Source organism: Athene noctua, chromosome 15, assembly GCF_965140245.1.
Source record: "Athene noctua chromosome 15, bAthNoc1.hap1.1, whole genome shotgun sequence".
NCBI lineage: Eukaryota > Metazoa > Chordata > Aves > Strigiformes > Strigidae > Athene > Athene noctua.
In genome coordinates, this window is record NC_134051.1 from 13,684,305 (window position 1) to 13,701,726 (window position 17,422).

A 17,422-nucleotide genomic window follows, 5' to 3' on the forward strand; every position below is an offset into this window, starting at 1 on the left:
GTGCAGAGTGACATAAAGGGATGGCACCTGCGCTGGGTCAGCAAACCTCCCAAAGGAAGATTTGTGAGCACACGTGCTCCCACGTGAGTCGAGAGTGAACGTCTCTGTGCGTGTCCAGCCTTAAGTTGACAGGATGTGTTAAAAAGTTCCAATTTTGGCAATTCTACAGCACACTTTAACTTGGTTATTATAATTTTTGAAAATCCAGTTAAGCCAAATTCGGTAGGACTTGTCAAGTACTGAGGCCCTTGACTGGTAAGACTATTAAAACTTACTAGAAAAAACCCCCACCCACAACCCCAGAAGACATTGCTTGAAGTATATTTGGAGGAGATGGGGAAGAACAGAGGGGAAACGAGTAGATTTTGGTTAGCAGGTTGCACATGTCTGTGGCAGCATTTCATCTTAGAAGGTTCAGCGTAAGTGTTTATAACTAGATGAAGCGAGTGCTTGGGAGAAGGGAGTTTCTTGGAGTGTTCACATGTGAGGACTGAGTCATCTGCAGCATTATTTATATTAAAACACTGTAGGGCAGGTTATGGAGTTGTTTTGAAAGCAGATGGGCTTAGAACTAAAATGTAAAGATCTCCATTCAGTACAAAATCTGGTGCAGTTTTGGTTGGAGAACTACACAAACTCTTATACTGACACAAGAACCAGATGGTTTCTGGCTGCACACCAACAGCAACATGTACACCCTTGACAAGCAAAAAATTCTACCTGGCAGGTAATGCACTTGTGTTAATGGAAAAATGTGTTTCCAAGTGATCATATTCAGGGAAAACACTAGTGTACAGGACAGCACTTATAAAAGTAAAAAAAAAAAAAAAAAAATCCCTATCAACACCACAGATAATTCATTTTGAAAGAAAAAGAAATGTAATTCACAATGAAAGACTATACACCTTTGCTAAGTGGAAGTCTTTCCTTCAAGCACCAAGAGCTTACCCTCACTAGAGCCTAAATAATGAGTTTTAAAGACTTTGTGAAAGCCACTCTCATTATTCTCTTGTGCAGAATTCCATTTCAGTTTTCAGATATGCATTTCCAGGGCCTCTACTGTTGAAAGTTGAGTATAATTAAAGATTCTCACCGGTGTTACTGTTGTAATATTTAGAATTTTGTTAAACTACAAGTAAGTTTCTCAGTTGTGTGTTGGAATCATGTTTTTGTTAAATAAAAAATAAATCATATGCAGTTCCACTGAAGGCTGGGATAGAAGCAGGAATAGGATATGATCCTTTTTTTTTATTAGGGGAATGGAGGAAGCAGTTAGAAGTAAAGCTACAGGACTAAGAAATAAGTTTCCCTAGTATCACAAGGAACACCTCAATATAGCACTCTCAACTTACTGAAGGTTTGTTTGGGTTTGTTTTGTTTTTAAATACTAACCTTTGCTTGCTGTGTGACATTTATTAACCAGTAGGTATCTGATACATTTCATTTAGTATGGAAACAAGCTAACACCATTTGGAACAAAGGAGCTCATGGGTTTACTACTGTGGAATAATAAAAATCCAGTGGAAAACAAGCTTCATGAATTCTGCTGACAGAAGTGGCTTGTTATTGTACACTTTTTACCATCCTTATGAGCATTTAATAGCTCAGGTTTATAATGACTGCAATGCTGTATTGCAAGCTTGTTTTTTACTGGAGCCTTGACACAGCCTACAAGTCAGGAAAGGCTTAAGTGGAGGTGGGTACTATATTTTCAAGGCAATTAAGAATTACTTTAAGAATACCAGCACACAGAACATGTGGACAGAAATTCTTACATATACTTTGGCATTCCTTAAAAAGGCTCTTGAAGGTTTTTTGAAATGGAGCTTCGCTCTGCCAGCTCCTAAATTACTGAGTTGTGATTTTTTTTTTTTTTTTTGGTGGGTTGCGGGGAGTGAGGCCAAATATGCGTTCAATCAGGGGTATGGAAGTGTGTATTACCACTGATTTCAGAGGAAAAGAATTGTGTTATCCAACATTCCTTCCTTTCTTGGCAGGTACTTATTCCCCAGGTACTTGCTAGGATATAAACAATTAGTCCACTGAATTTCAGAAGATGCCAGATGTCCTTCAGAGTGTACAAACCTGTTTTGCAGGCTGTGTCACACATAGGAATTGTGTAAACTCAAATAATAAATTTTTAACAGGACTAGTAGTTTGTTTTTCCACTTAGAAACAGCTGGTACTCCAAACAAAATCTAAGTGGAATCATGATAATTTTACTGGCAAAATATCTGTATATGTACATTGTCATGTTCTCTTGAAATATTAAAGCATTGTAAAAGTTTTTCTTGTTTAAATCTCTTTTGCATCAAAATGTTTAGCTCTTCATTTAATAAATACTAAAAAGCTTTTCTTACTGAGAACCACCCATATAAATCCACCATCACATCAGGACTGACTTAAATTATTAAAGCACTGCTTAGAAAAGAGGAGACTGGACCACCTCAGGGTTAACATGTGGGGACTGGGGTGCAGAGAAACCATCTCCTCCACAGCTGCAGTTCTACCTGTCCTTGTGCTGCCTTCTAGCTCTTGTTAGACCCTTCGCAGAATCAGTCTATCTCATTAAATTTAGCTACAGAACAACTGACTTTCTTTTCCTCCTGGATTACTGAGATGAAACAACTCTTAAGAGGTGTTTGACAAATGCCAGATCTGGTATAAAGTAAGAATGAGGAACAGGACTTTTTTTTAGTGAGAGCAGGCTATTCACATATAAACTATCTCAAGGTAGCTTCACCACTAGTTTGCAGCCAATGATAAGCCAATCCTATAGCAGTGAAATGAAGGTCTTCACTCATATGATATTAGGAATAGTACTGTACTTCAGTAGTAACTTTCATCCAAGGTTCTCACAAGCACTTTATACCCTAGCAGATAGATGTGAAATACCAATGTTTTAATTATGTGAACTGAAGCAGAAAAGAGAAATATATATCACTAGAGGTCTTCAAACAGGTTAACAGCTTCAAGCAGGTTACAGCTTGCAGCCAACAGGTAAGCTTATTAAACTCCATTAAATAGCAGCAGTCTAAGGGGGAAGGAGGGTGGTTTTAGGGTGCTGGGTTATGAGTGAATTGACTCAGTTTACCTTGAGATCAGATAAGTTGCTGAGCTGCTGCAAAATGGGAAAGAAAGCATTTGGCTGAGATTGGGAGGAGCAGGAAAGGAGTAAGACTTCCCTTTCTGGTGTGGCAGCAAGCTGAAATTCAAGTGACGCGCTTTGAGCCATGCCCTGAAATTTAAAGGTATTCAAATATGTACATTAGTTATGCACTTAAATGAGTAGCCTGATGTTTAGAATTGCTTTGAAGTCAGAATGAGCCTTTAAAAACAAAGCTAAAAGAACAAGTTATTTACCTAGGAGGAAGAAAAGACAAGAGTTACAAGGTAAATTATTAAAAGAAAAGTATAGGAAACTGCTCAGCTATGAAAGTGCCATTCCAGAAGCATGGCTCTATTTGAGGCTTATGTGAAGGAACGATCTTAAAAGACATTCTAGAAATTAAGTTTAGCATTACTTAGAAGAAGCAGATAGAGTTAAATGTGTAGAAAGTTTTTGTGGAAAACATGCATTAAGGCTGTGCCTAAGTACAAGTGATATGCCTCTCTTGAAGGAAGGCTGTATAAGAATTTTTCTAAATACCTTTCATAATATTAATGAGGCCTGACACAGAACTGAAAATGCTGAGTTAGATTAGGTTTGATTAGGTGCCAGGAGATTATAAATTAATATTCTTAAACTCCAGCAAATTTGCTTTCCAGGTAGCCTGTGGAGATGTAGCTGAGAACTACAGAACAAAAAACACACTATGTTTCAGCATGATGGCTTCTTCAAAAGCCAAGTCTGTCCTAAGCTTTGCTGGTGTTCCTGAAAGTGTAAGTGAATTACAAAGAGGCACAAGATCATGTATAATCCAAACTAATATATCTTGACCTGGAAACATCTTTTCACTTGTTTGTCCTAACCCTGCTATTTAACAAATGTTAGCTGTTTCTGACCTGTTACTCTCCCTCTGCTGGACACTCACATAATCGCTGTATTTGTTTTATCTTTATGTATTTTAAGCTATTTCATTGGAGAAGATTCAAATGAAAGACTTCTTTGGTCTTCCAAACGTAGCACCACAGCATAAACTCACTTCCACAGTCCAGCTGTAGAATTACTCCAAGCTTGCACAGGGGTACCCTCAAAGGAATTTAACAGCTTATCTCTTACACATTTCACTGTAGGTTGGTGAGTGCTTCTGAGCAAGATTCTTCTTTTTGAGGTCTCTAGTCTAGAATTAAAGCATTTCTTTTGGAGCAGTTAAAGCACATACTGCAGGCTTCAAAAAATAAATTTAATTGTTTTTACTTTAGATAATACAGGAAATACATGGATCTATACACTAAAATACCTGTTTATAATTCTCCATGTCCATCTCCTTATCTCTCAGTTGCTTCATATGTTTAGCTTAGGTAATCATGTGTCTCTCACTTTTGTGTGTATACACAGCCTTTCTTTCTCTTGCTTGTATATCTCTAGAAAAAAAGACTGACAAGTCGTATTTTTTATCAGTGCCATCTGTTTGGTTTTTTTGGGTTTTTTTCAGGTGACTTTAATTGGAGGCTCAGCTGTGTGATCTATTGCTTAGTTGGCCTATTCAGATTTGAAAAATCTGTATTTTGTGTGCTAGCTAGTTCTTTGATTCCTCTCCTTCAATGCACAGTCATTGCAGTTTACTCCTTAGATAGATTTTCTTCTGTGCTTTTGGTACCATGAGTCTCCAGACTGATAAACTAGGGTGAGGGTTGTTAGGTAAGTAGTTTTGCTATCAAAGCTGTTTGTTATGTGTGGGCTCTTTTGCTATCAAAGCTCAAAATAAACAAAGATGGGGGTTTAGGTGTGCCCACTGTGAAGAATCTATACATAGTTTATAAACCTTATGGCAGTTGAAAATGTTGTAAATAACAGGATTGCTTAATGTGGAAGGAATGTGCTGAGCAAAGGACACACATCCGAGGAAGGGAAGAATGAGATCACTTTAATGATGTATACAGTGACTGAGGTATGATTGGAAAAGTTAGAGACAGCGGGGAATCTATTTTGGAGAAAGGCAGAGTCTGTGTGGTTTTAGAGATCTGAAAGCCAGGTGTAGGACTGGTGGGAGGAGGCATCATGTTAGTTAAGATACTGAAGCAGCTGAAAATAAATCCTGTTAAGTACAATCCAGACCTCTGTTCAAGTGTTCTTATGCTTTCATCTTGATTAGCAACATTTTGATTAAAAAATTAACCTTCTGCTTTGTTAGAGTAAATTTGTTTTTACCTGTAAATCTGTTAGATGTGGAGAGTAAATATTACAAGCCCAAGATACATAGATTCTCTGGAAGTGATAAGTGGAAACAGGATATTTTTGCTCCTTGTGACTTGAGACAAATCTGAGAATGTCAGGGGCTGGGATGCTGGGTTGACTGAGCAACAATGATAACTTTTAAGTGCCAAATCCTCAGGAAACGTTCTTCCACTGGCTGAAAGCTAATATTGTTCTAGCAGGAGACAAGAAACAGAGAGAATGTGCAATTCTGGATACCATCAAATTTTCAATCTTGTAGCTTGATACAGAGGTAAAGACATAGAAAATATGGCTCGCATTTAAAGTGGGGCTTACAGTCTGACACACAGGCACAAGGTGAGTCCCCGCAATCAAAACAGAATTCAGCTGTACCTCACATAATTTTACGTGTTAATAAATAATGTTTTTGTGCGATAATGAAAATGTTGAACTTAGGACTGAAAATACCAATACAGGGGGTTAATGCAGGATATGTAACATGCTGTTTATTTACACCCTTTCTTAGTGCAGTGACTCCTTGACGTGGAGAAGCTTAGAGTTGCCATGTCCACTGTTGGGTTCCATAACATTTCCAGGCCAGATCTCCTGCCTTATACATGTGGTAAGTTTTATAACACTTGTTTCATGTGGAAAGTTTTAGATGCTGTCAGTCTGTCTCCAGGGAGCTGGGAATAGAAAAGTAGTTCCATGTGGGATTTTCATATGTTTTCTTTTTTTCTTCTTAATTCTCCAGAATTTTAGTTGAGGGAGCATTTTGTCCATTAGAGATCCCTTAAGATTTTAGTTTCAGTAATGACCAAAGCAAAATGGCATTATTGTTATGAAGAAAGAATAACAGCGTCATGGGATTTTTAAAGCTCTTCTATAGCTAGTTAACATTGTTGTAGAAAATAATTACTTCATTATGAAATTGTGAGAATGACATAGTGAGCTTGTTTCTAAATAGCATTAATTCTCTAGAATTATTCTATGCCAGTATTTTTATTCCAGAGAAAGCAATTTGCATGGGGAATTATTCTGGAATAGGGATGGCTAAATTAATTACAATTTCCCTCCCGTCTTGAGGGAAAGCATATATTGGCATTGTGTGATGCTGTACATGGGAGTTTGAAATAAAGTAATTGTGTATTACCTAAACTTGTCCACACAATGAATGGCTAGAGAATTTGGTTAAAATTATCAGAAGAAAAATTCTTGTTAGACTTTAGTGTATGCTAAGCACTTCATGTCATTCATAGGTGTTCATGCACATTTATTTTTGTTGTAACTCCATTACTCCTTTTGGCATTATACCACTGATTAGTTGTTTTGTTCATCCGCAAAGTCACTAAAATAGTAGCATGTGGGAGATTATTTTTCCAACACAAAATGTTAGTGCTTACATTATGAAATTTAAGGGAAAAAAAAGTTTACATTCTGTAAAAATTATTGCACTAACATAAAAAACTGGCATTCTAACAAGTATTAGCTTAATCCAAACTTGCTTGCACAATTATTGTTTTATGCATTGTCCTTAGTAGTTACATAATGATGTTGGCACATGTGGAATGTCAGACAAATGAAAAGGTATCTTCTTTCCCCAGAAGGTTCAGAGTCTATTAATACTGGTTTTCTGTGCTACACACTTAATCTTTTACATAACTTGGTTCCTAGCTAAGTAAACTTTGAACACAGGAAGGGATACAGAACTTATCTGGGATTTAGTTGACTGTGTTTATAGTATTGTTATTTTAATTACTATTTTTAAGGAACATTTTTCTCTTCAGTGGTAGCAACATCACTCTTTTCAACGCAGCAGTCTAATTAAAATGTGCTGAACCAAACAGGCAAAATCCACATTGTTCTTGGTTTTGCACTGTGCTCAACGACATTAAACAATATTGTGTCTAAAAAGAGCATTGTTCTGTGCAGCTTGTAAAAGTTAATGAACATGATTGATCCTTTAATAACCCCTTCCTTTTGTTCATTAGCAGTGTGTACCCCATTCCTAGAACAGTTTATCTCCTCCCAGCCATACAGTTAAAGCATACATTTAACAAAATATGGATTTCTGAAAATAACCGTTTCAGACAGTTTTAACGCTTTTTTAGGTGATAACTGTCTGTAACACTGCTGTTCCTTGAAGTACAGTAACTTTTAGGAAGAAAAAGTGGTGGGGTTTTTGTATCTACGTTGATCTCGAAGACTTTTAGGATTGTTGTGATGAGGTGATTGATAAAAGACTTTTTTCTTTGGATTTTTTTTCTGTAAATAGCTTTAGAGAATTGGAGAGGACTCCGACCAAGCCTGGTACTGTAAGACTTGTTAGTGTAGGTCAGTTGCCTTAGTGAGTGGAAAAAAGAATTACATGTGCTACCCAGAAGAGCTGTGCCAGCATAAAACGACCAATGTAGAAGCAACTATACAGCCAGAAGAATTCCTTTGTCAGCCTAGCTAATGTTGTTTGTGAAGGGAATGTAATAGTCCTAGCAGAAAACCCTCTTTCTCTCGGTGCTATGTAATTATGCCAGCAGAATTTCTGAAGTACAGTCAGGCAAAAAAGCTGGCACAGTCACGAACAGAGAAACTCCAAGGCAGTGTCAGAACAAAGCTTTGTTGTTGAAGTTATGTGTGGTAAACAGACCTTAAGCTACTGTTCTGTGAGAGATGAATTTCAGTCTTTATGTTCAATTATTGATATAATAGTATTACTTTCTTTGGTTTTCTGTTCAGAGTTTTCATTTTATTATTTCAGTGTTGAAACTCACAATAGCTTTTTTCAAATTAAATAGTGACAGATAAAATTCTCCTTGCCTTTTTCAGATGGCTAATTTCTGTCATATAAGTAATACCAATTTAACACATGATAAACATGGGCACTGACAAGGATTTCTGGAAGTCTTAGGCTTCTCCAGATGTTTAAGGAAACCAACAATCAAATTTGGTTTCATGGCAGATAATGCTCTGGCTGGATGCTCTGTGCCTAGTGTGCTCATATTCTGCCAAAGTGGCATGTAACTTCTGCTCACATGATAGAAGGTTGTAAATTTAGAGTGTGTGTGTGTGTGTGTGTACAGCTTCAAGATACTACCTCCTGGTCTGTGCTGTGCTGTTACTTACCTGTACTCCCTTCACAAGTAAAAATGATTTGATTTCTTGAAATCACGTTCAGTAGTTTGATACCCTAGTAGAATTTAGAGTATGTTAAAATTATTCTTCTAAAGAACAAATGCTTCCAGATGTAGGTTTGAAGTTCAGAGAGGAGTTGTCAGTGGTTGATAATCATTAGGAGAGCAAAGAAGTATATTTCATACTGGTCTTTATAAATTGTCCCTGGGTGTCACTCTTGAGTCAGACTGAAACACTTTAGGAGAAATCTGAGAAATTTTTTTCCTTTTCTTTTTTCTGTTGTTTCTGCAGTTGACACTTTTCTTCTTAAACTTATTTCCCGTTACTCTCTGTAATAATGTCAACTTCAGCAAGTCAGCTTAACTTGTCTGAATTATATTATTCTTGGAGGATATCTTGGGGAGTTTTTGAACTAAAGTTACAGTAATGTAACTGCAGAAATACTTGCCTGGCAATACTTTGTGGATTTACAGTTAAATGACTCATTATTATATTCAATAAATCCTTTCTTATTTTTCACAATTCTACTAATTTCTGTCATCCTTTTGGAGCAAAACCAAGTGACAAGGAGAAAGCATTTATTAGTAGCAACATGTAACTCTGCGTGGAAAGCCAGTGCAAGCCCTGTAAATCCTGTAACTGAAAAGAAACTGAAATGTAACTTCACTGGTAAATAAGCCATATATTTATTATTCTCTGAAGGTAAATATCACTGGAGGAGAACCATCAGTATCCAGTCATCTTAGAGATTTTTTTGGGGGTGTGTGTGTGCAGTCTACATAAACCAAAATATTCTGCTGCTTACAGGATTTAATGTGTATTATATTAGGCAGTGGATAAATTATTAACATAACTACAGTTTCTAAGTAACAATATCCTTACCTTAATCTCACTTAATGAATTTATTCTTAATGCTTCTGGGTTTTGTTTCATTGCTTGTCTGAATCCAATATTCTACTTTATAAACAGCTTCTGAATTCAGGTATTACATCTCTCATTAAAGCCACTTCTCCCAACAAAATGCTTAAAGGTTTGTTTTTTTAAATATTAACTTCCTCCTATCAAAGTTACTCAAAAATTAAGGTTGCACAAGAATCTTGTTAAGATAGAAAATGTCTTCCCTATTCCTGTAGCGCATTATTTCCCCAGATCTGTTGTACTGCAAGTGCCATCACCCCATCTACGTAATAACTATCAAATACATTTTCTGCGCACTGCACCAAATAATCCTCTGTCGAATGAGTTAGCTTTTTCTGGCACAGTTTGACACTTGTTTTTGACAGTGAGCAACACAGTGTTTTACTGAATTGAAAAACAGTTATGTTGGATTAATTTCTGCTCTGAGAATAAATATTTCTGGTATGGTTTTTAGAGGCATGGGCAGATGAGAAATGGTCCCCCAAAATGTAATTTCAAAACGCTCTACAGATACTTGTCTTCAGAAGTTCTGAGATATGTAGTCAGTGAAAACAGCAGGTGAACCACAGGACGTAGATTTTGAAATAATATTTGTTTTAGATGTGTAGACAAGGTCTATCCCTGGGAATTATTGCTTATCAAGATCTTCCAATTATATGCTTGCTTTCAGACCATTGAGAAGTAGGACTTTGGAATGTTTGGATGTGCAGAAAACAAAGGCAACAGACCATGACAGCTGTAATTCCTCATAGTTTTTCTACCATTTGTTGCCTCTGTTTTGACATTACATACATCAGTGAAACTATATATAGCTAAAGAGAAAAGACTGCGACTTGTATGGTGGTTGTTTCTATGAATGACACATTAGAGACCCTTTACTACCATTGCTCCCCAGTTTCCTATGTCTGAAAAATGTACTGTATTGCTTAATAATCAAGCATTTGTGTTTTGGGGCATAGCGATCCAAAAAATTCATTTATCTCTAAAGGCTGTAGGCTTTGGGAAATAGTAGTCCAATCGTAGGAGGAAAATTATTACTGTAAGAAGCAGCAGTATTCTCCAGAGCTCTGATGAAATGAGCTGTATTTAGCCTTTTACTTGAGGGGAAGTTTCCTACAGTTTGACTGGAAAGATGACACTTCTTTGTATTTACTTCTATGTCTTATGATAAATGTGTTTGAACTCTAACTAGCCACTGTTAGTTGGCCAGAAAACTGTTTCTGGCCAACTGGTTATAGAGAATGTAAGCATACCTGCCACAATATTTTATGATCCTAAGTACACAATATCATATTAGACACAAGTTAATTTCTGCTGTACTTAGTTTGACAGGACCTTTTAAATTAAGATATTGGCACATTAGTTTGCCAAATTGGTACTTCCGTGGTGGACTTAGTTTTACATCCCCACTAGATAATCAGCTCTTCATTTTTTTTTCTGTTCTGTTTCTGGCCCTTATTCCAGGCTTGAGGGAGTAAAGCTTTAGGAACCAACTGGATTAACAAACTAAAGCTGCTTGTCACGTGGTCAGGTAAGCCCTAGAGCCCTTCCTTGTGCTTCAGAATACTGCAGAGTGAAGAGCAGGACTATCGCTTTTGCTAAACCCAAGATATTTAATCAGCTTAGCTGTATATAATCCAGCCACATCTTTGGTGACTTACAGACCGGTCTTACTAATTACACATGAATCGTCTTTGTGCCAAAATAGTCTGATTTTGGATGTATCTTATTACATTAGAGTGACAAAATATTTTAGGAATCACAGTATTAACACTTTTGCATATCACACAGCAGATGTATTAAAGTACAGTGATAGCATGCTGTTTTGGAGAGAGAGGTATCTTGCATACACAAGAAAAGCCATTGCCAATAAGTAAAACCAGATGCACTTCTTCTGGACTAGGAAAACAGGAAAGAATTTAATAGCAAAAAGTAAAGTGGAGACTCTGATAGTACTACCTACAGTAGGAGTTACATCCTCCTTCAGCTGATACCTTTTGAAGCTACCTTGTAAGTATCTGTGCGCATTTTTGTTTGAGGTCTGTTTTACAAAAACCACTAAAGGTCATATATTGACTTCTGGAGTGCTAAGCATTGTTTTTTGCTCTTTGGTCGGTGGTATAGAATGTTCGGTGTATATGGGAGAAGCCATGGACACCTCTCAGTAGAATCCCTCCTCCATTAAAAAAAAATTTGGAAGGAGACCTGAAGTGGCACATAAAGCTGTTCTGTTTAACAAAACCTACTGCTAGCAAGCATTTCAAGGTTTCTTTCTTTGTGGTAACAACACTGAACTTTTAGGAGTTTATCAGTTACCATTGTTCAAGCTTTATATTATCTGTGTGGCCTACTTGGGATTTCTACATGCTGTGTAAAACAGTATTTTGCTATCTCCCAGCAAAAATACTCACCATTGTCAATCTGATCTTTCTCTTTGTTGTGAAGCTGTGAAATACCAAAATGCTATAAACCCACCTATTTAGCAAAACTACTTTGTTCAAGGAAGCTAGTGTTCAAAATAAATAGACCTACACAATTTAGTCAAAATAAAAAACCCACAAACCAGTGTCATTACTGTACATTAAAAAAATGAGGCAAGAAAACTGTAATAAAAGCAGCTGAAACACACACAGGCAGTCCTTCCCCACACCCCTAGTACAACTGGGGGAAAAAGAAGTGTGAAACTGATTAAGGAACAAGTTCATTTATCTGTTATAGTGCACACGTGATTTCTCTAGACTACTAAAATAATGTTAGAAGCATTCAGCAGCTGAGTATAGTTTGAGAGTTTTGGAATTTGAGCTGTTGATTTCATAAGGAATTCTACTACAGTAAAGACTGTACCTATCCTGCAGGTGTATAGTGTTGGAATCAGTTGAAGAAAATAATTATAGAATTAGCTGTTTCCTTTCTAAAATAATAAGGGGTCTTAGAACAAGTCATAGATATGAAAATATTCAATTCCAGTAAAATTAGAGAGCATTTAATTGAAGTCAGTGGAATTATACTGACAAAAGATTAAAGCATTGGAGCCAGTTTGTCTGTTCTGAAATTCACTTATCATACGTGTGGATACCACAAAGATACTTTCACAAGTATCTGGCACCTTCTGATCACATGTGATTGTCCTTGCCATGACTGAAAAGGTTAAACAGCATCATAAAAGCAAAAACTCAAATCACTCTATGCATAAGCTACCACATGGTGCTTCATCAGAAATAGGAATGATATTCTAGTGCTAACTTAGGTTTCTTCCCCTAGAGTGTGAATGTAGGAAGCAAGTCAGAATGAGTTTTATGACCTCAGCACTGGCACTGACTTCCTGGTGAAATTTTTGGCATCACCCACAGTCTGTATCCATATCACACCTAAATCAGATTTTGTCAATTCCTGTTTATCCATTAATCTTGAATAGGGAGAAAAGCTTCCAGCTGTGCACCTGGCCTATAGAAACAAGTGCAGAAGCCACCATAAGCAGTTCCATGTGCTAGAGACCGACAGACAGATTGCTTTGTAGACTATTCCACTGAAAACAATTTGTGTATTTCCACATGGTGCATTTTGTGGCAAAATAAGTCTCATATATAGTAATGTGATATGAAATTACAATTCCTTATACAATATTTGTCTTTTCCCTTTCTGTAGTCAAAAAGGCAATTAATTATGTCGAGCAGAAATTTAACTATAAATAAGTCTGTAATTCTATCTGTGGCACTGATACTGGATCGAGGCACTTACAGTAACTTTCTAGATATTACTGGTTAACTTTGTGTTTAAAATAAATTCTATTAGATTAAAAAGTCAAGATACAAGTAAGATGTGTAAATTATTTTCATTATGGCAGTCTGTTATTGAAGCCTTTTTTTTCCTGGGAGAAGACCAAATGTATTTTCAGAAATGATACACTCACTGCATATACACAGACAAATCTAAGCATGCTCAGTGTGCCCCATCACCTGGCTGGGAAGGAGGTGTACATTCTACCACGAGAATTGAAACCTATGGCACACCTATTTTTCCATGCTGGGTACTCCAGTTTTAGTACAGTAACAGTTCTGCATTATGGAAAAATAAGGGATAAAATGCAGATAATGTTTGGAATCAAAATTGGAAAATATACATATAAGTCTTATTTCACAATTAGATTGTAAACTGATTAAATTTCACATATAACTGTGGTTATAAGCAAAAAACCATCTAAAACCCCCAAAATGAACCAAGCAAAAAAGCTGACCAAAATGTCGTAGACTAGATAAATGAGGATAATTTGGAATTGAGGAGCAATATCCCAGTCACTGAATCTCTAGATTTTTGTCTTTCCATTACAACTGAAGGCCTTAGATGTATTTTGTAGAACACAGTTGTGAAGTAATTGTTGAACTTGTCCTTTAACAGTATCTCATCTAAAATCAGAAAATCATTCATTTACAAAAAGTTATTGTTTAATCATCTGTGTGTTCTAAATATTATTGTCCATCCACATCCAGGTGTTCTTGTTTCAGCTGGGATAGAGCTAATTGGTTTTCTTTTCCTTCCTTCTTAGTAGCTAGAATAGTGATGTGGTTTGGATTCAGTATGGGATTTGATATGAGAAGAATGTTGATAACGTACTGATGATTTTAGTTGTTGCTAAGAAATCAAGGACTTGACAACTTCTCCTGTCCTGCTAGTGCACAGGTACACCAGAAGCTTTGAGGGAGAACAGCCAAAGCAACAGACCCACACTGGCCAATGGACTATTCCATATCATCTGACGTCATGCTCAGTATATAGCTAAGGGTTGACTGGGAAGCTCCACTCAGGTTTTCAGGATGGTGGTTTCAGGATCTCTCTTCTCTGGGATCATTAACCTGGAACAGGCTGGGCATTGGTCAGTGGGTAGTGAGCAATCACACTGTGCATTACCCATTTGTATTTTCTATTATTATTATTTCAATTTTATTTTGTTTCAACTATTATATATTTATCACAACCTATGAGTGTCCTTACCCTTACCCCTTCAACTTTCACCCCCATTCCCTGGGGGTGGGGGAGGGTGAGCAAGCATCTGTGTGGTGCTTGGCTGCCAGCCGGGTTTAAACCACGACACCAGGGAAACGGGCACGAAGGAAGTGTCTGAAGTTGCAGAATGAGTCAGGGGCAAACCTAGAAACTGGATTGGTTATATCTTGTTACTGCTGTGCCTCCTGCCTCTATTTTTTTCATCGTATGCTCTTTGGACTAGACAAAAAGAACAAAAATTAGGCATCGCATAGTCTGCATATTACAGGAAAACATAATGACTGTGGCCCATCACCATGAAAAAAACCACAAAATTCTAAACCCAAGAACAATTATTATGAACTCCTGTTTGGAGATCTTGCTTTTCTACAGTTTGTAATGTTTAGCACCTGTTCAAGAAATGGCTTCCATAAATAACCATTTTCTGTTTCAGACGAAATTTACATTGAAAATTATCTTGGTGCAGCTGTTCAGTTTTTCTACAATTGTGAATTGCCAAAAAAGGAACAGTAATTCCTTGGGGGCCTCAGAGTTAAATCCTTTTTATTTAACATGATACTATGTAGTGGTACTGTGATCGGTCTAACTATTATTGCTAGCTGTTCTTAATTTGCTAAAACTGAGAACTGAAAAGCCCTTTGTAGATGATCCTCACTCTTTCACAATTTCTTGGGCTTTTCAGTTCCGTAATTACCGACCCTGATGGCACACTGCCCCCAAAATGAATACTTTGATAATTTGCTGCTCTCTTGTAAGCCTTGTTATCTTCGATGTCCTAGTACTCCGCCACCTTCATGTGAAAACTACTGTGATAAGAGTAAGTAATGCTTCTGCAATACTTTGTGACTATGCCGGGCATTTTCATGTTGTTTTTATGTTTACAATTCCATTTAAAATACTTAAAGTCTAAAACCTGAAAAGTGTTTCTCAGAATAATATATGGGCTCAAAAATATTAAAGACATATCCAGTGTGTCCTATATGAGTATTTGTGTTAAGAAGAGTAAATTTTTAAAGCTCTCAAGCTTTACTTGAGCTGTCACTCAATAGAAATAAAGTTGCTCTTTTGATGTAGAAGTTTTATGTGTTTACTGGTCATTGGTTATTGTTTACAATTAATTTAATGCATCTTTTATATTTCATAAGGTACTGATTCAAGTGGAGTTCTTTGGATTTGTTTGGGCTTAGGAGTAATTTTAATGCTCACTCTGTTCACCTTAATGGTCTTTAAATGGAAGCATCTAAAGAAACTAAAAGAAAAACTGAAAAACACAGGTGAATAAATAAGATTCTTTATCAAATAAGTTTAATTGTTGTACATTTTAGCTACTTACCATGTGTAAATTTTGCATATAATTTATACCATTCTGATAACTGTCTTTGGATTGTTTTATATTCCTCAAATAGTCTGAATGAAGTTATTAAAGTTATCAGGGAATAAAATATCCAAATGATAACTTGTAAAAGCAGCAATCTCTCTTTGTTGGTTCTGAATCATGTCAGGATTGTTTTGTTGCATATTCACACCTGGCTTGTTGGTGTTTGAGAAATCATTTATGACCCTCAATAGCAAAAGATCTTTATAAGGGTTTCATCCTCTTCTCATTGAATGCAAAAGGAATTCTACCCAGGTACATGATACACATCCAATACTAGCTTTCCATCTTAAAAATCATTAAATAATTTTACTTAATATTGTGATCTGTGAGAAGCATATGTGATATATTTTGGTTAGGTGAAAAAATTGTTATTTTTTACATTTTACAAATACCAATATTTGTGGACTGTTCAGCCAGTAAATAATAGCAGATTAGAAAATACGTGTTAGATTATTAAATGTTTATCCTGCAGTATAAGGGGTATATTATCATAGAACAAAAGATTATCACATATAACTACATCTTAAAACTTTCACTGTATCTTAAAACTTTCACTAAGTCTAGGGACATAGTTGGAACATAATGAAATTTGGATCTTTAATAACTCTATGTCTGGTATAGCATGACGTCTTTACTAAATTAACTTTGTATATTTACAGACTCTTCTGTGGAGCTGAATAATATTCTCAAGGCTAATACTGAAAGCAGTGTGAATACAGAAGGAATTAGATACTCACTTCAAAGTGAAACATTAATGTATTCAGTGGAAGAATGTACCTGCAGTGACTGTGGCTTGGTAAAACCTCAGACTGGCTGTGAAACTTCATTTCCATTACCAGCTACAGAAGAAGGAGCTACTGTTCTAGTTACCACAAAATCTTTTGATTATTGCAACTATATCCTGGGTGCAGGGTGACTATTTCCTGCATAATAATAGAGTTATTCCAGTGTAGCTATTAATACTTGCAGTCAGTGGAGAAGGCTAGTACATCATCCTTATAGATCTGCCATTGAGCTTTTGTTAATACTGGCATATTATTTCTGATTCTAGTATCTCTTTGGTCAAGTATTTCTACATTATTCTCAGGTACCAGATTAGTTATTGGAATTTTTAATTTCTGAAAGTCCCTACATAGGATGGCTTTTTCCACCTTTAGAGATTGTATCTACTTCTGCTGGATATATACAAATCCATCAATAAACAAGTTTGCAAATACATATTGTATGTTAAATTCAGATCTTGTAACAAAAATTGCTTGATGGTACACAATGAATGCTCCAAGAGGCAGAAATGAAGACCCACAATGCATTCCCAGTATTGTAAAGAATAATTTCAAATAGCTCCTATGATGCTTGAAATAGGAATGTTCTTATGATAATAGAATCATAGACTGGTTTGGGTTGGAAAGGACCTTAAAGATCATCCAGTCCCAACCCCCCTGCCACAGGCAGGGACACCTTCCACTAGCCCAGGCTGCTCAAAGCCCCGTCCAACCTGGCCTTGAACACTGCCAGGGAGGGGGCAGCCACAGCTTCTCTGGGCAACCTGTGCCAGTGTCTCACCACCCTCACAGGGAAGAATTTCTTCCTTATGTCTACTTGCAGTTTACCCTCTTTCAGTTTAAAACTGTTACCCCTGGTCCTATCCCCACACCCCCTGATCAAAGGTCCCTCCC

At 36.6% G+C, this 17,422-nt stretch overlaps 1 protein-coding gene across 1 annotated transcript; it reads left to right on the forward strand.

Annotated features, from left to right (window-relative positions):
* The first annotated feature begins 3,870 nt into the window (after positions 1-3,870).
* On the forward strand, positions 3,871-16,921 carry TNFRSF17 (TNF receptor superfamily member 17). The gene is made up of 6 exons (XM_074919790.1): positions 3,871-3,882; positions 5,847-5,942; positions 10,832-10,898; positions 15,051-15,185; positions 15,514-15,642; positions 16,406-16,921. The coding sequence occupies exons 4-6, from the start codon at positions 15,071-15,073 to the stop codon at positions 16,660-16,662; spliced, it is 501 nt and encodes a 166-aa protein (XP_074775891.1). The 5' UTR covers positions 3,871-3,882; positions 5,847-5,942; positions 10,832-10,898; positions 15,051-15,070; the 3' UTR covers positions 16,663-16,921.
* The last annotated feature ends 501 nt before the right edge of the window (positions 16,922-17,422 follow it).

Excerpts from the sequence above, each read along its gene's own strand:
- TNFRSF17 (XM_074919790.1), top strand. The coding sequence starts at position 15,071 with ATGGCACACTGCCCCCAAAATGAATACTTTGATAATTTGCTGCTCTCT. Across the intron at positions 15,186-15,513 it reads TGAAAACTACTGTGATAAGA|GTACTGATTCAAGTGGAGTT; the intron begins GTAAGTAATGCT and ends ATATTTCATAAG. Across the intron at positions 15,643-16,405 it reads AGAAAAACTGAAAAACACAG|ACTCTTCTGTGGAGCTGAAT; the intron begins GTGAATAAATAA and ends GTATATTTACAG.